Source organism: Rattus norvegicus, chromosome 8, assembly GCF_036323735.1.
Source record: "Rattus norvegicus strain BN/NHsdMcwi chromosome 8, GRCr8, whole genome shotgun sequence".
In the NCBI taxonomy this organism is placed as follows: domain Eukaryota; kingdom Metazoa; phylum Chordata; class Mammalia; order Rodentia; family Muridae; genus Rattus; species Rattus norvegicus.
This window is the reverse complement of record NC_086026.1, coordinates 25082280-25103285: the sequence shown is the minus strand read 5'-3', so window position 1 is coordinate 25103285 and position 21006 is coordinate 25082280. Positions and strand designations below refer to the sequence as shown.

Here is a 21006-nt window from a genome sequence, read left to right as displayed (position 1 = left end):
GGGAAATGCATACGTTATGTCCATTTATGGTGTTTTTTTGCAGAATCATCAAGTGTAAGAAATGAAAATCCAAAGCCAGAATAAATATCTCCCCCAGTTAGTACATACTTTCCTTTCTACAGAAGAAGTTTTCTAATTCAATCACCTATCCATCAGGTCATAGGCTAATGACCCTGGAGAACCATACCATTTTAAGAACTTGATTTCATCTCTACTGTTGGCAGTTGAGGCATTCATTAGCTAGGTCAGCCTTAGTGAGGTTTCTTAACCTTGTAAAACAGTTCATGCTGTGGCCTTTCTCCTAGAAACTTCATATATATATATATATATATATATATATATATATATATATATATATATATATATATGAGTCTACAGTAATAGAGAGGCTTTTGATAAGTTTTGAAAAATTGGAAAGTCTAATCCTAGACATTAAAAATATTCATCTTTATAGTTCTGTTGCTCTATAACCATCTCTGGTACCAAAATCTGAATTATTCAAGGTTCTCTAGAAGAACAGAACTTACAAAATTACTCTCTCTCTCTCTCTCCATTTTCCGATTTCTCTCTGTTATTGTCTCTGTTTCTCTGTCTGTCTGTCTCTGTCTGTCTCTGTCTGAATCTCTGTCTCTCTGTCTCTGTCTCTGTCTCTCTGTGTGTGTGTGTGTTTGTGTGTGTGTGTGTGTGTGTGTGTGTGTGTGTGTGTGTGTGTGTGTGTGTGTATGTGTGTGTATTTATGGAGAGAGGTATCTTTACAATTTGGCTAACTTTAGAAGAGAATATACCATTATAAATTTGAAAATTCACATTAATGCTCCGTTCACTCAATTATTTAAATCATGTAACATAACAATTTAATCAGGGCAAACATTTGTTATTTACTATCCAAACTGTATGTATGTGATATTTAGTGGTCCTTAGCTGTGCTAAATATTATATAATTGATTTGTAATTTTCTAAGCATACAGGTCCTCTTATTGCAGTGCCCCTGTTCTTATCCATGTTAAAGTAGGCTGGAATTACTGTTGTGAGAAGGGACTGAACCTTTAATGTTTTTAGAAAATACATGCAAATTTGTAAGAGCTCAGTTTTTATAAAAGTCACATACAAGGAGACACTCTTTCAAAGGTATTTTTGTTTTTGAGTAAAAAGTAAGAGGATGTATAAAGTTTCCTAGGAAATGATCTCATTTTCAGGAATGTGGATAACATCATGTTTAGAAGTTTTGCAAAGTTTGGAGCTCCTGACTATAAACCCTAAATTTATGTGTTTCTCTTTACTTATGTGAATTTATTCAGTATTTAATAGATGTGTATGACAAAGGCAAATATTTGCTGTTTCATGAAGGTATTAGTTTCAAATTCCCTAAGATATATTTACATTGAATCATCAGAATGCCTAAGGCAGTCATGTCATATTGTATGCCTGAAAATAGTCATATTGGAAGCACAGTCTCCTGGCTGTACATTCTTTACCAGCCTGCGCATAGGAGAATGTCATGTTTTAGAACACTATCTTCAAATAAGTTAGATACTTTCTCTTTATATTTGCAGTATAATCTCAATATAATTATATTTGCAGGTATTATAGCCAATATTAATTTTGAAATAAAAATATATTTGTACCAGCTAAACAACAAGAATGGTGACTAGAGAACTATAAATGTAAGCACAGATGATGTTAGTAATTTATCATGATTATTATATTTAAAATAAGGATGGTGATAAGATTTTCATTATCATAACATCTAGAAAACTAGATAAATTCAAAATAATGGAACAGTGAAAGATGTGATTTTTCTATGAATGGTGTATTTTTTCCATGAGTTACTATTGTTCAATGTTGACCTCATATATTGCTAGTCTATCATAATAGATGAACAGCTAAATAGGACTTAAGATTAACAATTTCTCTGCAGTAGTTTACATAGTATAGCTTGAAAAGCTATACAACAAGTAGAAAATTTCAAAGTCACTGTCACTTGGATTATTAGCATCATGCTACCAAGTCATTACTGTTTCATTAACTTACTTTAGGAGGCAATCAGTGACTGATTTCTCACCTTGTCTGCACTAGAAGTGTTTGAATGTTTATCAGATGCTTTTTTGAATCTCAGAATAACTCAATGGTTTGTATTATATTACCATTCAGTAAAATATTCTGAAAAGGGGTTAGAAAAGATGAGACTTCTGAAAGCTTGACAATGCTTCAGAATATTATTCTGTATATGGCATGAAAATAGGGTGAATTTGTTCAAACTATGATCCAAGGAATTTTTATAACACCAACTGCAGCAAACAGTGGTGCTCTGCCAAGCCTGCTGAAGGTTGGCATCTCAGTGTAGAAATATAATTTAAAATTCATTCTCTTCTCTCTCTCAAACATGTTGTAAGTTTGTACTTGTTGTTTAGCTGTATTTTCATCTTTGGGAAAAACACTTTTTGTCAATGGAAAAACTAGTAATAGTAACATTAGCATAAATTCTCAATCAAGAATTCTGGTGTATTTATTCAACAATTTGGATGAGAAGAGGTCTGATCTGTAGGATATCTTCTCTGTTTGCTTTGTGCATACAGTTTTGATCTTGATATATGCTAACTAGAGAAACACCTGGGCTTCTGGATTGGAGAAAATTTCAAAATGATTCCTAGATAAGTTTCAGGTATTAATTTGCCTTCAGACAAAATGTTTACTGATTTAAGGCATGTGTGTTACAAACTGTAGCTGAGATAATATTAGTCAGCACCAGAGTACCTTTCTGCATGCCCTCTATTGAGCTCCTTTTTTGACTTAAACTATGAAATATTATGGTCTTATTATCACAAAATTTAGCTTTCCCCAGCACATTTTCATCCTTGACATCTTATTGCCGTTGCTGTGGTTCCTTCAACATACCAGCATGTGACAGGGAACCTCTGAGAAGAGCAAACGTGAGTACTATTCGAAGAGCAGGCAGTTCCTTTGTCTTAAGTATATTCAACAAGGAGTATTCATAAGTGTTCGTATCATAGATTTAGATTTCTCTACTTTTCTACATACACAAGATTTCCTGAAGTCCATATAACACACCAACTTTTCTCTTAAATTTGCTTGTATTGTACTAGAGAAATTCTCATTGTTTCTACTACTGTTCTATTATTCCTAAGAGTTAATAAAGTCAAGGCAATGTCAGTCAAGCACATACATACACACAGAGAGAAGGGGTGGGGGAGGGAGAGGGAGAGAAGAGACAACCTGAAACAAAGATGGGCAGATTAGAAATGGGTGTATCATGAGAGTCAAATAACATAAGTTTCTGTTTTACACACTGTTTATTAAATTTAGAAAAGTGTACGCTTTACAAATTGATTACTATCCTGCCCTTAGGAAATATAGCTAGCAATGCCCATGAGAACACAGGTCACCTCATCTAACTTAATGTTTTCTTATTCTAAAAAGAAAGTAAAATACTGTACAATTTTCAAGTGTGTGAGCCTCACGTTGTAATAAATAATTATCATTGCCAAACTACTTTCATGTTCTCTGGGAGCTCAAGACTATTGCTCTCTAAGGAAATGTCTATTTAAAAACTCAATTATTTAGATATATTATATGGTAATTGTCTGTTCCTGGAAGATTGCCTTCTCTTCTGTTTTCATAGATTTGTGTTTGTTTTCCTCCTTTATCTATTTTTGGTCTATGTTTATATTGTATAATGACATGATATTAGTCTCATGAGAATAGGATTCATTAGGATGAGACAGAGACTCAAACAATTATATTCACATAAATGTAGAGGTAATTAGTATAATATAATATTTTCATTTATAGCATGATTAGTTAAGTAAGTTCTGTTGAAAGGCAATGTTTTTTTAACTATTGCAAAAAAACTCCTGGAGGCTTAAGTGATCCAATAATTATAAGTAAGAACACCTGCCAGAAAAATCAAGAAAAATGTTATAAAGTAATGTGAACTAATATTGTTATTAAGCTTGCAATATGGTTCAGTGTACAAAACAGTTTTCATACAAGCATGAGGGCCTGAGTTGGAACTCTAACCATCAATATGTTTTAAAAGTCAAAAATTTTGGTGTTTGTTTGTATTCCCAGAATTAGAAAGGTAGAAATAGGTGGATTATTGTAGCATTCTGGTCAAACAACCCTCACTGAAACTGTATTTAAAAAAACAAAAGGTGTAAAGTGACTAAAGACTGAGTGACAGTACCCAAATTAGTATTCTCACCCACTCCTAAATGTACAAGCATGTGCCTATGAACTCACAGCACACACACACACACACACACACACACACACACACAACCACACACACACACACACACACACACACACACAGAGAGAGAGAGGGATAGATAGATGTAGAATTATGCACCTGAATGTCACACACATTTGAACACATAAAATCATAAAAAATTGTCATTGTTAATTAGGTTTTCAGAATCATTTGCAAAGATTGTTAAATAAATTATTGGGTAATCTAAACACGGAAGTAAAATTGTCAAAAAATTTACTGGGAGTGTTTGTTATATCATTTCCTCTTATATCCATGAGACAGATTAAAATGAACTACCACAGATGTATTTTGAGTGTTTTTTTCCCAAAAAATTGGAGGCATGACAAAGTTGTAGTATTTACATTAAAGGCTCCATGTACTAAGTTCCCTTTTTAAATTCGGGGTTTTTTTTTTTTGTTTTTTTTTTTCTTTTTTTTTTCTTTTTTTTCTTTTTTTTTTTTTGGAGAGCATAAGATAATCCTCATAAACATTTAGTATTCTCCTTGATACAATCTTATTCATACAAGAATGTGTGAAAAAAATCATTTTCTTCCTCTCCCTTTCTTTCATTCATTCTTTCTTTTTTTTTCAGTTTTTTTTTATTTATTTAATACTTAATAATAATTCTTTGGTTTCTGGGCAAACATCCCCCTCCCCCTCCCCTTCCTTATGGGTGTTCCCCTCCCAACCCTCCCCCCATTGCCGCCCTCCCCCCAACAGTCTAGTTCACTGGGGGTTCAGTCTTAGCAGGACTCAGGGCTTCCCCTTCCACTGGTGCTCTTGCTAGGATATTCATTGCTACCTATGAGGTCAGAGTCCAGGGTCAGTCCATGTATAGTCTTTAGGTAGTGGCTTAGTCCCTGGAAGCTCTCGTTGCTTGGCATTGTTGTACATATGGGGTCTCGAGCCCCTTCAAGCTCTTCCAGTTCTTTCTCTGATTCCTTCAACGGGGGTCCTATTCTCAGTTCAGTGGTTTGCTGCTGGCATTCGCTTCTGTATTTGCTGTATTCTGGCTGTGTCTCTCAGGAGCGAACTACATCCGGCTCCTGTTGGTCTGCACTTCTTTGCTTCATCAATCTTGTCTAATTGGGTGGCTGTATATGTATGGGCCACATGTGGGGCAGGCTCTGAATGGGTGTTCCTTCAGTCTCTGTTTTAATCTTTGCCTCTCTCTTCCCTGCAAAGGGTATTCTTGTTCCCCTTTTAAAGAAGGAGTGAAGCATTCACATTTTGATCATCCGTCTTGAGTTTCATTTGTTCTAGGTATCTAGGGTAATTCAAGCATTTGGGCTAATGGCCACTTATCAATGAGTGCATACCATGTATGTCTTTCTGTGATTGGGTTAGCTCACTCAGGATGATATTTTCCAGTTCCAACCATTTGCCTACGAATTTCATAAAGTCGTTGTTTTTGATAGCTGAGTAATATTCCATTATGTAGATGTACCACATTTTCTGTATCCATTCCTCTGTTGAAGGGCATCTGGGTTCTTTCCAGCTTCTGGCTATTATAAATAGGGCTGCAATGAACATAGTGGAGCACGTGTCTTTTTTATATGTTGGGGCATCTTTTGGGTATATGCCCAAGAGAGGTATAGCTGGATCCTCAGGCAGTTCAATATCCAATTTTCTGAGGATCCTCCAGACTGATTTCCAGAATGGTTGTACCAGTTTGCAATCCCACCAACAATAGAGGAGTGTTCCTCTTTCTCCACATCCTCGCCAGCATCTGTTGTCCCCTGAGTTTTTGATCTTAGCCATTCTCACTGGTGTGAGGTGAAATCTCAGGGTTGTTTTGATTTGCATTTCCCTTATGACTAAAGATGTTGAACATTTCTTTAGGTGTTTCTCAGCCATTTGGCATTCCTCAGCTGTGAATTCTTTGTTTAGCTCTGAACCCCATTTTTTAATAGGGTTATTTGTTTCCCTGCGGTCTAACTTCTTGAGTTCTTTGTATATTTTGGATATAAGGCCTCTATCTGTTGTAGGATTGGTAAAGATCTTTTCCCAATCTGTTGGTTGCCGTTTTGTCCTAACCACAGTGTCCTTTGCCTTACAGAAGCTTTGCAGTTTTATGAGATCCCATTTGTCGATTCTTGATCTTAGAGCGTAAGCCATTGGTGTTTTGTTTAGGAAATTTTTTCCAGTGCCCATGTGTTCCAGATGCTTCCCTAGTTTTTCTTCTATTAGTTTCAGTTTGTCTGGTTTGATGTGGAGGTCCTTGATCCACTTGGACTTAAGCTTTGTACAGGGTGATAAGCATGGATCGATCTGCATTCTTCTACATATTGACCTCCAATTGAACCAGCACCATTTCCTGAAAATGCTATCTTTTTTCCATTTGATGGTTTTGGCTCCTTTGTGAAAAATCAAGTGACCATAGGTGTGTGGGTTCATTTCTGGGTCTTCAATTCGATTCCATTGGTCTATCTGTCTGTCTCTGTACCAATACCATGCAGGTTTTATCACTATTGCTCTGTAGTACTGCTTGAGTTCAGGGATAGTGATTCCCCCTGAAGTCCTTTTATTGTTGAGGATAGCTTTAGCTATCCTGGGTTTTTTGTTATTCCAGAAGAATTTGCAAATTGTTCTGTCTAACTCTTTGAAGAATTGGATTGGTATTTTGATGGGGATTGCATTGAATCTGTAGATTGCTTTTGGTAAAATGGCCATTTTTACTATATTAATCCTGCCAATCCATGAGCATGGGAGATCTTTCCATCTTCTGAGGTCTTCTTCAATTTCCTTCTTCAGTGTCTTGAAATTCTTATTGTACAGATCTTTTACTTGCTTTGTTAAAGTCACACCGAGGTACTTTGTATTATTTGGGTCTATTATAAAGGGTGTAGTTTCCCTAATTTCTTTCTCAGCTTGTTTCTCTTTTGTATAGAGGAAGGCAACTGATTTATTTGAGTTAATTTTATACCCAGCCACTTTGCTGAAGTTGTCTATCAGCTTTAGTAGTTCTCTGGTGGAACGTTTGGGATCACTTAAATATACTAACATATCATCTGCAAATAGTGATATTTTGACTTCTTCTTTTCCGATCTGTATCCCCTTGACCTCCTTTTGTTGTCTGATTCCTCTGGCTAGAACTTCAAGAACTATATTGAATAAGTAGGGAGAGAGTGGGCAGCCTTGTCTAGTCCCTGATTTTAGTGGGATTGCTTCAAGTTTCTCTCCATTTAGTTTAATGTTAGCAACTGGTTTGCTGTATATGGCTTTTACTATGTTCAGGTATGGGCCTTGAATTCCTATTCTTTCCAGGACTTTTATCATGAAGGGGTGTGGAATTTTGTCAAATGCTTTCTCAGCGTCTAATGAAATGATCATGTGGTTTTGTTCTTTCAGTTTGTTTATATAATGGATCACGTTGATGGTTTTCCGTATATTAAACCATCCCTGCATGCCTGGGATGAAGCCTACTTGGTCATGTTGGATGATTGTTTTGATGTGCTCTTGGATTCGGTTTGCCAGAATTTTATTGAGTATTTTTGCGTCGATATTCATAAGGGAAATTGGTCTGAAGTTCTCTTTCTTTGTTGTGTCTTTGTGTGGTTTAGGTATAAGAGTAATTGTGGCTTCGTAGAAGGTATTCGGTAGTGATCCATCTGTTTCAATTTTGTGGAATAGTTTGGATAATATTGGTATGAGGTCTTCTATGAAGTTTTGATAGAATTCTGCACTAAACCCGTCTGGACCTGGGCTCTTTTTGGTTGGGGGACCTTTAATGATTGCTTCTATTTCCTTAGGAGTTATGGGGTTGTATAACTGGTTTATCTGTTCCTGATTTAACTTCGATACCTGGTATCTGTCTAGGAAATTGTCCATTTCCTGAAGATTTTCAAGTATTGTTGAATATAGGTTTTTATAGTAAGATCTGATGATTTTTTGAATTTCCTCTGAATCTGTTGTTATGTCTCCCTTTTCATTTCTGATTTTGTTAATTTGGATGCACTCTCTGTGTCCTCTCGTTAGTCTGGCTAAGGGTTTATCTATCTTGTTGATTTTCTCAAAGAACCAACTTTTGGTTCTGTTGATTCTTTCTATGGTCCTTTTTGTTTCTACTTGGTTGATTTCAGCTCTGAGTTTGATTATTTCCTGCCTTCTACTCCTCCTGGGTGTATTTGCTTCTTTTTGTTCTAGAGCTTTTAGGTGTGCTGTCAAGCTGCTGACATATGCTCTTTCCTGTTTCTTTCTGCAGGCACTCAGCGCTATGAGTTTTCCTCTTAGCACAGCTTTCATTGTGTCCCATAAGTTTGGGTATGTTGTACCTTCATTTTCATTAAATTCTAAAAAGTTTTTAATTTCTTTCTTTATTTCTTCCTTGACCAGGTTATCATTGAGTAGAGCATTGTTCAATTTCCAAGTATATGTGGGCATTCTTCCTTGATTGTTATTGAAGACCAGTTTTAGGCCGTGGTTGTCCTATAGCACGCATGGGATTATTTTTATCTTTCTGTACCTGTTGAGGCCCGTTTTTTGACCAATTATATGGTCAGTTTTGGAGAAAGTACCATGAGGAGCTGAGAAGAAGGTATATCCTTTTGCTTTAGGATAGAATGTTCTATAAATATCCGTTAAGTCAATTTGGCTCATGACTTCTCTTAGTCTGTCGACATCACTGTTCAATTTCTGTTTCCATGATCTGTCCATTGATGAGAGTGGGGTGTGGAAATCTCCCACTATTATTGTGTGAGGTGCAATGTGTGTTTTGAGCTTTAGTAAGTTTCTTTTACGTATGTAGGTGCCCTTGTATTTGGGGCATAGATATTTAGGATTGAGAGTTCATCTTGGTGGATTTTTCCTTTGATGAATATGAAGTGTCCTTCCTTATCTTTTTTGATGACTTTTAGTTGGAAACTGATTTTATTTGATATTAGAATGGCTACTCCAGCTTGCTTCTTCTGACCATTTGCTTGGAAAGTTGTTTTCCAGCCTTTCACTCTGAGGTAGTGTCTGTCTTTGTCTCTGAGGTGTGTTTCCTGTAGGCAGCAGAATGCAGTGTCCTCGTTGCGTATCCAGTTTGTTAATCTATGTCTTTTTATTGGGGAGTTGAGGCCATTGATGTTGAGAGATATTAAGGAATAGTGATGATTGCTTCCCGTTATATTCATATTTGGATGTGAGGTTATGTTTGTGTGCTTTTCTTCTCTTTGTTTTGTTGCCAAGACGATTAGTTTCTTGCTTCTTCTAGGGTATAGCTTGCCTCCTTATGTTGGGCTTTACCATTTATTATCCTTTGTAGTGCTGGATTTGTAGAAAGATATTGTGTAAATTTGGTTTTTTCATGGAATATCTTGGTTTCTCCATCAATGTTAATTGAGAGTTTTGCTGGATACAGTAACCTGGGCTGGCATTTGTGTTCTCTTAGGGTCTGTATGACATCAGTCCAGGATCTTCTGGCCTTCATAGTTTCTGGCGAGAAGTCTGGTGTGATTCTGATAGGTCTGCCTTTATATGTTTCTTGACCTTTTTCCCTTACTGCTTTTAATATTCTTTCTTTATTTTGTGCGTTTGGTGTTTTGACTATTATGTGACGGGAGGTGTTTCTTTTCTGGTCCAATCTATTTGGAGTTCTGTAGGCTTCTTGTATGCCTATGGGTATCTCTTTTTTTAGGTTAGGGAAATTTTCTTCTATGATTTTGTTGAAGATATTTACTGGTCCTTTGAGCTGGGAGTCTTCACTCTCTTCTATACCTATTATCCTTAGGTTTGATCTTCTCATTGAGTCCTGGAATTCCTGTATGTTTTGGACCAGTAGCTTTTTCCACTTTACATTATCTTTGACAGTTGAGTCAATGATTTCTATGGCATCTTCTGCTCCTGAGATTCTCTCTTCCATCTCTTGTATTCTGTTGGTGATGCTTGTATCTACAGCTCCTTGTCTCTTCCTTTGGTTTTCTATATCCAGGGTTGTTTCCATGTGTTCTTTCTTGATTGCTTCTATTTCCATTTTTAATTCCTTCAACTGTTTGATTGTGTTTTCCTGGAATTCTTTCAGGGATTTTTGCGATTCCTCTCTGTAGGCTTCTACTTGTTCTCTAAGGGAGTTCTTCACGTCTTTCTTGAAGTCCTCCAGCATCATGATCAAATATGATTTTGAAACTAGATCTTGCTTTTCTGGTGTGTTTGGATATTCCATGTTTGTTTTGGTGGGAGAATTGGGCTCCGATGATGCCATGTAGTCTTGGTTTCTGTTGCTTGTGTTCCTGTGCTTGCCTCTCGCCATCAGATTATCTCTAGTGTTACTTTGTTCTGCTATTTCTGACAGTGGCTAGACTGTTCTATAAGCCTGTGTGTCAGGAGTGCTGTAGACCTGTTTTCCTGTTTTCTTTCAGCCAGCTATGGGGACAGAGTGTTCTGCTTTCGGGAGTGTAGTTTTTCCTCTCTACAGGTCTTCAGCTGTTCCTGTGGGCCTGTGTCTTGAGTTCACCAGGCAGCTTTCTTGCAGCAGAAAAGTTGGTCTTACCTGTGGTCCCGAGGCTCAAGTTCGCTCGTGGGGTGCTGCCCACGGGCTCTCTGCGGCGGCAGCAACCAGGAAGACCTGTGCCGCCCCTTCCGGGAGCTTCAGTGCACCAGGGTTCCAGATGGTCTTTGGCTTTTTCCTCTGGCGTCCGAGATGTGTGTGCAGGGAGCAGTCTCTTCTGGTTTCCCAGGCTTGTCTGCCTCTCTGAAGGTTCAGCTCTCCCTCCCACGGGACTAGGGTGCAGAGAACTGTTTATCTGGTCTGTTTCCTTCAGGTTCTGGCGGTGTCTCATGCAGGCGTCCTGCCGCTCCTGGGCCCTCCCCCACGGGAGCCCAGAGGCCTTATACATTTTCCTCTTGGGCCAGGGATGTGGGCAGGGGTGGGCAGTGTTGGTGGTCTCTTCCGCTCTGCAGCCTCAGGAGTGCCCACCTGACCAGGCGGTGAGGTCTCTTTCCCACGGGGTCTGGGAGCAGAGCCATTCTTTCTTTTTTTATCTTTTCCTTTCTTATTGGAAATAAAACTTCCATAAATACATTCTGTCATAGATATAATAGATTTCAATAAACCTATGTTTCCTCTTCTTAAAATCAGCCAACACCTTCCCCCAACTCCCTTCTTCCTGAGATCCAGTCCCCTTCCACTTCCACTCCACAAAACCTGGCCTCCTGGTCATGACAGCTAACTGTACAAAATAGTATAAGAAGGCCAACCAATACGATAAATAAGTGTCTCAAATGCAGGCAAAGAGACATATACCTGTCTCCACTGTTAGTAGTTTCACAAAAAAAAAACATATAATGATTATGAAACTCAATTTTTGAGTTATCTGTCACTAATGTATTACACAATGAAAAAGAACATGATGTCTATATATTTTTTTCTCATGTGTTCAGCTCTTTTTTTTTCAAGTGACACTGAACCACCAAATTATGGTAGATGATTTTGCTAAAGTCTCTTTCAGTTGTAATTTCTATTAAAACAAATACTTCTTGACCTATCTCAAAGAGGAAATACTATTATAGCTAGATACGTAGGCAAAGAGTTTCAAGGTTTGTGTATGCATATCATATCAGTTTTTGCATAATCATATGGTTAGGATCATGCAGATTATATCTATAATATGAACTTAATTTTAAAGACCATATTATTTTAAAATGTACTACTGGGATTGTGATACATACTTGTTAATGTCAACATTCAGAGTGCTATCGCAGGGGAATTTCAGTCTGATATGAGCTTGATTACAAGAGACTGCTTTCACTTTTAAAGGTTCTGAGATGTGTTCCTAGAAATTATATCCCATTAATGCCTTTTCACATCCACCAAGCTTCATTAATATTCTTATATAATTATCAGATTATACCAGTAGTTTAAAATTATCTTTTAATAATTTGTTTTAAACTTTATTTATAAATTATAATTCAATATCATCAATCCATATTTAATTATAATAATGTTGCTTATTGGAATGTTTTCTAGCCCTTTCAAATGTTCTAGGCTGTCTGTAATGGTTCTATATTCTCTTTAGCTCTTAATGTACATGTACCAAATAAAGGAGGTATATACTCAAGCATGTGAAAAATTAATTTAATATTGGCAACAATTATGAAATTAAAGCATAGTAAAAAAAGATCATCACATTAGATGCTGAGAAATCATGTGACAAAATTCAACAACCTTTCATGGTAAAAGTCTTGGAAAGACCAGGAGCTCAAGGTCCATACATAAACACAGTAAAAGCAATATATAGCAGACCAGTAGCCAACATCAAACTAAATGGAGAGTAACTTGAAGCAATCCCATTAAAATCAGGAGAGACAGGCTGGAGAGATGGCTCAGTGGTTAAGAGCACCGACTGTTCTTCCTGAGGTCCTGAGTTCAAATCCCAGCAACCACATGGTGGCTCACAACCATCTGTAATGAGATTCGATGCCCTCTTCTGGTGTGTCTGAAGACAGCTACAGTGTACTCATATACAATAAATAAATCTTTAAAAAAAAATCAGGAGAGACAACATTGCTCACTCTCTCCCTACTTATTCATTATAGTCCTCAAATGTCTAGCCACAGCAATCAGACAACAAAAGGAGGTGAAAGGGATACAAATTGGAAAGAAAGAAGTAAACATATCACTATATGCAGATGACAGAATAGTAGATATAAGTGACCCCAAAAGTTCCAACAGAGAACAACTTCAGCTGATAAACAAATTCAGTAAAGAGGATGGGTACAAAATTAACTCAAACAAATCAGCAGCCTTCCTCTAATCAAAGAATAAACAAGCTGTGAAACAAATTAGGGAAATGAAACATTTCACAGTAGTCACGAATAACATAAAATATCTTGGTGTGAATCTAACCAAGCAAGTGAAAGATATGAATTACAAAAACGTCAATTATCTGTAGAAAGAAATTGAAGGAGATCTCAGAAGGTGGAAAGACCTTCCCATGCTCATGGATTGGCAGGAATAATAAAGTGAAAATAGTCATCTTGCCAAAAGCAGTCTATATATTCAATGCAATCCCCAAAATTCAAACTTAATTCTCAGAGTTAGAAAGAGCAATTTGGAATACCTTTGGAAATAACAAAACAAAACAAAACAAAACAAAACAAAACAAAGCAAAACAAAAAACCAGGACAGCAAAAACTATACTAAAAGATAAGAACTTCTGGAGGAATCAACATCCCTGACCTCAAGCTGTATTACAGAATGATCCTCATAAAAACAGTATGGTATTGGTACAGAGATAGGCAGGTAGATCAAGGGGATAGAATTGAAGATCCAGAGATGAGCCCATACACCTATTGTCACACAATATTTTACAAAGGAGCTAAAACCATCCAATGGGAAAAGATAGCATTTTCAACAGATGGTGCTTGTTCAACTGGAGGTCAAAATATAGAAGAATGCAAATTGGCCCACTCTTATCACCCTGTCAAAAGCTTATGCCCTAATGGATCAAGGACCTCTACATAAAACCCTGATACACTCAAACTAATAGAAGAAAATGTGGGAAAGATCCCCGAACACATGAGAACAGGGGGAAATTTCCTGAACAAAAAATGCCTTATGCTCTAAGATCAAGAATCGACAAATGGGACCTCATAAAACTGCAAAACTTCTGTAAGGCAAAGGACACTGTCATTAGGCAAAATGGCAACCAACAGATTGGGAAAAGATCTTAACCAATTCTTCATCTGATAGTGGGCTAATATCCAATATATACAAAGAACAGAAGAAGTTAGACTCCAGAGAACCAAATAGCCCTATTTAAAAATGGGCTACAGAAATAAACAATGAATTGTCAGCTGAGTAATATCAAATGACTGAGGCACATCTAAAGATATTTTCAACATCCTTAGTCATCAAGGAAATGCAAATCAAAACAACCCTGAGATTCAACATTGCATCACTCAGAATGGCTATGATTAAAAACTCAGATGATAATAGATGCTGTCAAGGATGTGGAGAAAAAGGAACACTCTTCCATTATTAGTGGAAATGCAAGCTGGCACAACCACTCTGGAAATTATTCTGGAGGTTCCTCCAAAAATTGTATATTGTACTGAGGATCCAGCTACAGCATTCCTGGGCATATACCCAAATGATGTTCCAACATACAGCAAAGACACATGCTCTACTATGTTCATAGCAGCCTTATTTACTTATAATATTTATAATAGTCAGAAGCTGGAAAGAGCCTAGATGTCCTTCAACAGTGGAATGGATATAGAAAATGTATTATATCTCCACCTTGGAGCACTAATTGGCTATAAAAAAAAGGCTTCAGGAAATTCATAGGCAAATGGATGGAAGTGGAAAATATTATCCTGAGTGAGGTAAACAACTCACAAAAAAAAAAAAAAACCACACGGGTATGCACTCACTGATAAGTGGATATTAACCCAAAAGTTTTAATTACCCAAGATACAATCCACATGAAACTCAAGAAGTACAATAAAGTGTGGATGCTAGAGTCCTTCTCAAAAGAAGGAACAAAAATATAGGAGGTGATATGGAGACAAAATTTGGAGCAGAGACTTAAGGAATGTCCATTCAGAGCCTGTGCCACCTGGGGATCCAGCCACAATACCCAGTCAATATTGATGAAGCCAAGAAGTGCATGCTGACAAGAGCCTGATAGGGTTGTATCATGAGAGGCTCAGCCAGAGCATTACAAATACAGAGGTGAATGCTACCAGCAAACCATTGATCTGAGAACGGGGTCCCCAGTGGAGGAATTACAGAAAATATGGAAGGAGCTAAAGGGGCTTGCAACCCCATAAGAACAATAATACCAAACAACTAGAGCTCCCAGGGACTAAACCACCATCCAAAGTGTACACATGGACAGATCCTTGCCTCCAGCTGCGTGTGTAGCAGAGGATGGCCGGGTTGGGCACCAATGGGAGAAGTAGCCCTTGGTTATGCCAAGGCTGGGGCCCCCATTGTAGGGGAAAGCCAGGGCGGGAAGGCAAGAATGGGAGGTAGGTTGGGGAGGGGAAACACCCTTCTGGGAAAAAGGGGAGGGAGAAGAAATAGGGGGCTTAGGGACAGGAAACCATGAAAGGGAATAACATATGAAATTGAAATGTAAAATATCCAATTAAAAAAAAAAGAAAAAATATACAAGTTGAAAAAAAGAATTCATGTCATAAAACATTAAAAAATTGTAATGCTCAAATCAATTAAAAATTTTAATTGGTTAAAAAAAAGTTAAGAAGCTACTTTGGCAGTAATATCAATGACATAGGAAAACAATAGAGAAAGAAAAACAAGGAAGTTTTCTGTAACAACATCTTTCCATACTTCAACAGCTGCTCAGAACAAAACAAAACAAATAATCAAACAAACAAAAAATATCAACAGCCTAAACAGAGAGCCATTGAAGACAACTCTTAAGAAGTATGATATGAAGGCTTGACTATAGCTCTTTACAGCTATGGCTTCTAGCAGTGATGTGGGGTTGGAAAGGCCTCAGTTCTAATTAAGCACCAAACAACTTAGAATATGACCATGCTCTAGTGAATGTAATGTACTAAAGATACTTTAGGGAAATACTATAAGAATACAAATTATAATTTTTTTCACAGTTTCAGAGATATGTTTAGCGAGATTACGGAATATTATTTTCACATAATCACAGGAATATGTGAAAGAGAGTAATTTCACCCCTGATTTCTGGCTACATCTGTCAAATAAGGGTGATGCACTAAATAGACAGAATAAAATGCACAGCTTGGTATTCATATAAATCCTTTAAAATTAGAATGTGGGCTGTCTCTCACTATCTTGCCTGCCATCGGATATCCTTCCCATAACTGAATTACCTTGTATAACCTCAGTGGAGAGAATGTACCTAGTTCTGCTGGAATTTGACATCCTATAGTAGGCAGGAACCCTAGGGATCTTCCAATTTTCTGAGGAGAAGGAAAGGAATAATGAGGGAGGGGCTTTTGAGGGCAGGACTGGGAGAAGAATGGGGGATGCAATAGGGATGTAAAGTGAATAAATACATGAAAAAATAAATATAAGATTCCACTTATCTGGTCTCCAGAGTCAGAGAAAGGCCACTTGGAATGCTACTTGCTTAACAAAGTAGACATTATTGGTATGGCAACTGTGAGGAAGATAAATGGACTAATGAGGAGTTTTTTTACTTATCACCCATGAGAAAAGATGTTGTGTAATTTGGTGTGTGATATAAATTTAAAGCACAGTATTTATACTGTCAGTACCAGAAAACCTTAAATCTTTTAAGCCATCAGTTTCTGAGGATATATACTTAATTTACAGTATTCAGGTAAGCTGTAAAAATTAAGGTAATGACAGTGGGATAGACGAGAGAGGGAAACACTCCTTCCAAACACTACATCATCTATTACCATGTAGGGCAGAAGGGACAGCTGTTTGCAGGGTTTTGAGAGTAGTAGAAGTGGCCAAGTCTCTCCCTGACTGAAAACTGTGGTAAAAAAGCCTGGCAAATCACCTGGACTGCATTTGAAAGACGGTTGGGTGCAGAAGTTTTATATAAGCTAGTACAAAGTGCATGATTCAGGACACTGAATTGGTCCAAGCCAACAACAAGTATGGTGAACTACTAGAGTGCATGAAGTGACCAGATTATAGATTTAAAATTCAAGAACCTCTATGATATAGGGCAACAGCAAGCTATCTTTAGAAGTCAGGTTGAAGTTCAAGTATTGGTAGAGTAGCAAAAGCAAAAGCCACAGAACAGACCAATGCATCATGGCAATGATATTAGCAAACACAGAGGTTAGGGGAAGTATAACACACCGTGATACACTGTAGCTTCCATAATGAGATGTTTTTCTCAGTTGGTGGTTGTTGATGATTGTAAGATAAGAGAGCTGATGAAGAAGGGTGGAGACATGAATGACTTTTGGTGCATAATTGGAAATTCACAAAGAACAAATAAAAAAAAAACTAAAGGGAATAAATTATTAAAATTTCATCCTGAAAGAACAAGAATACAAACTTAAAAAAAGAAAAGTGAATGATGAAAAGAGATCCTCTTGAATTGTCTCTTGTCCATCAAATAATAACATGAATTTAACCAAAGTTTTATTTACAGGTTTCAAAATCTGGACAATAGCAGGTGTGATTTTATTCCATTGAAAAATAATATAATTCTCAATAAATATTTCTCTTCAAATATTAAAGAATTCTCCTAAATTTTCACACTGTGGAGAGTTATCAGAGTACTTTAAGTACTTTGACCAACTATTGTACATAAACTGTGTTTAAAATATGATATAGGTCTATATCAGTATAATTATTATAAGCAATGCTATTCTAAAGCCATTCTGGCAGGTAGGTAAGTGATTCTGACATAGGCGCTCATGAATTCCATTTTCTTTTTACTTTCTCCCTTTCAAAGTTTAGACCAAAAATATGGACCTGAAAAACCAAACAGCAGTTTCAGAATTCCATCTGCTTGGACTGACAGACAATCACAAACTGCTGCCTCTCATCTTCTTCATGTTTCTCTCCATGTATCTGATTACAGTTCTGGGAAACCTGGTTATCATCTTGGCTATCAGCTCTGGGTCACAACTGCACACTCCCATGTACCTCTTCCTCTCTATTCTTTCCATTAATGACATCTGTTACAGTACAGTCACAATCCCAAAAATGCTGGTGAATATCCAAGCCCATGACGACAGCATAAGTTACATAGAATGTCTATCACAAATCTGCTTTGTTTCAATTTTTTGTGGTATGGAAAATTTTCTCCTGGCAGTGATGGCCTATGATCGCTATGTAGCCATTTGCAAACCCCTGAGGTACACAGTCATCATGAACCCTATTTTCTGTGTCCTGATGATTCTATTTTCCCTTTTCTTTAGCATCACAGATGCTCTACTCCACAGTCTAATGATTTTGAAGCTTTCCTTCTGCACAGAATTAGAAATCCCACACTTTTTCTGTGAGCTGGCTCAGATTATAAAACTTGCCTGTTCTGATACATTTCTCAATAATTTTTTAATATTTGTTGCAGCTTTTGTCTTTGGGGGTGGTCCTGTCTGTGGAATTGTTTTTTCGTATATTTACATTGTATCAAGAGTCTTGAGAATGCCATCTTCTGGAGGGAAGCATAGAGCTTTCTCTACTTGTGCATCACATCTATCTGTTGTTTCCTTGTTCTATGGGACGGGTTTTGGTGTTTACATCAGTTCAGCTTTACAGGATTCTCTTAGAAACACAGCAATGGCTTCCATGATGTACAGTGTAGTTCCTCCTTTACTCAACCCATTTATCTACAGTCTAAGAAATAGAGAAATGAAGAAAGCCTTGAGGACACTTGTTGGTAGACTCATTTATCTTGTGTGATATAATATGTGTTAAAGCTGTGCCATTGCAGAGAGAGTCCAATTAAGAATAATCTTAACTCTTCACTTTCCTGTACTCACTAAAATGATACTAATGTATACTTGGTATACATCAACTTATATATGATTTGCTTTCAGATATTTTCCAGATATATCCCCATATTTTATTTTAGTTCTTATAGATTTTGCTTTATCCATAATTCACAGAGGCATACAGTAAAGCTACAGATGTGATGCTGTTATTTCTTCTCTGTTGTTTTCTTAAAATTAGTTACTGTTGGTAAACTATACAAAGTAAGTGTAACACTGAGCCAAAATGCATCCATGTGATAGTATTATTGCTTACCAGAGGATTGAAATTTGTTTCTTAGATTCTAAGTAACTTGTTAAATGTGTGGTTTTGGGTACATATTACCTGTGCCTTGAGAGACTCTATCAGAAATAATGCAATTATTTCCATGATGCATAGTATTGTTTTTCTATTGTTGAATCCAATTGTTTATAGAATCACTTATCTTGTGTGATGTATGTGTCATTTTAGAGAAATTCATAATGAGCTGAAGTTCTCCAGATTCCTGTAATCTTTATAATGACTGCAATGTGTGAGTACTTGGCATACTACACTTAATGAAGTTATTGTCTTGACTAATATTTATCAATCAAATTTAGATTTTAAAACATAATTTATCCACAGTATACATAAAGAAACCCTAAAATTACAGGTGTCATCATGTCGTGCTTTCTTTAGTAATTTCTCAAAAGTAGGTACTGTTGATAAAGTCTAGACCAGATAGATATGACTGCAACAAAAGCCCATCTATATGATAAAATTTTTACTGCTGGAGAACTGAAATACTGTTTTAGATTCTGATCAACAAAATAGTTATTACTGATAATTATTCTTTATATCATAATCAGAATATGTATTATATTAAATATTATTGTTGGTAAATTTATTTGTGTATTGTGTACACATGATTTTGCATTATTCAAGTATTGATTTCTGTTCCAGCAGGATGCTGAATATTGTGTGGACTTTGATATTATAATTTTTATGTCCCTGTCACAGTGTTTCATAAACATTTTTGTCAACTTCTGAATGGTTTAATAAACATCTAATTGCTTATAGCAAGTCCGGGAGAGAAAGTAGGACATCAAGGAAGAGATAAGAACTCTGAGAAAAAAATCAGGTATGGGAGATTTTGCCAGCCAGAAATGGTTGAAAGAAAAGGTATTCGAACTAAAGAAGGTGTAAAGGGCCACTTGATGAAATTTACATTAGAATAAATGAGATGATCAATTTATATGAGCTACTTGTTAAATAACCTAAGGTGAAGTCTGAAGTACAATAAATAGTAATTTTCTCTTTGACATTATCGGCTGCCAACAGTTTTGAGACAGTCTATCAGTAATTAGCATTAATAAAATTTACTTCACTTTAAAAATACAGTTTAGATACATGGTACTTGAGACTAAACAGTGAAAGTGACATCATTTATAAAATATAAATTATTTTTTAAATTCTGAATTAAAGTTGTACATGTTTTTCTTTTCAAATACATAGAAAGTAAGGCATATGGCAGGTTATAGTTCATAGTCGTTCAAATCTACTCAAAACTGCTATGAGTTTTGGGGAAAGGAAGATATAAAGTTAAATATAATACAGAATGTTGTATCCCTTTGGTTCTTTTTTTTTCAATAGTCATGTTGGACTTTGATGCAATAACTGTGCTACATCTCTGCACTGTAGCAACTGGTAGACTTAAATACATTTCTAGTTTTTCTGTCATTTAGATGGAATTATAAGATGTGGTAAACATTGAGTATTAGATTTTGCAGAACCAATAAATGAAGAGAGGCATTTTTTCAGTTTTGTGTAACTAGAAGAACTATTTTAATATTATTTCATGTATTAAGGTCAAAAATGAGAAGACAGGAAGAAAATCTTACTTTACAATAGTCATGAAGATGAATTTCAGATTTGGGCCATCAGCATTTTCTTTCTAGTATTTATTATGTTCCTTCTGTCACTATTGTTTTAACAATAATTTAATTTTATTAGCCACAAATAATATCCATATAAAGTATTTAATAAATATATATATTTTTTAAGATTCTTAGACAGGATATTCTTTGCTATGCTTATGATTCAGTCACATTGCTTTTTCAGTATCCATATGGGCACTTTGTTTGAAAATGGATGTTTGATTACCTTTAAAATACTGAATACATGATAAAAGTTGTTGTGGAGTTATGTTTTCTCTATTGATTTTGAAAACGTAGTTACAGTTGATAACCTGTAAATGGAATGAATACCACTGACACAAACCTGCATTTTTGTGATAGTACTATTGGTGATCAAAGAGTTGCAACATATATTTCAGATTCTGAGCATCTTGGTAGATGTGTACTGA

The 21006-nt window shown here is 36.3% G+C and overlaps 1 protein-coding gene across 1 annotated transcript; it reads left to right on the top strand.

The window, feature by feature from the left end:
* The first annotated feature begins 17654 nt into the window (after window positions 1–17654).
* On the top strand, window positions 17655–18593 carry Or7g23c (olfactory receptor family 7 subfamily G member 23C). Its single transcript, NM_001000878.1, has one exon. The coding sequence runs from the start codon at window positions 17655–17657 to the stop codon at window positions 18591–18593; it is 939 nt and encodes a 312-aa protein (NP_001000878.1).
* Window positions 18594–21006: the final 2413 nt, after the last annotated feature.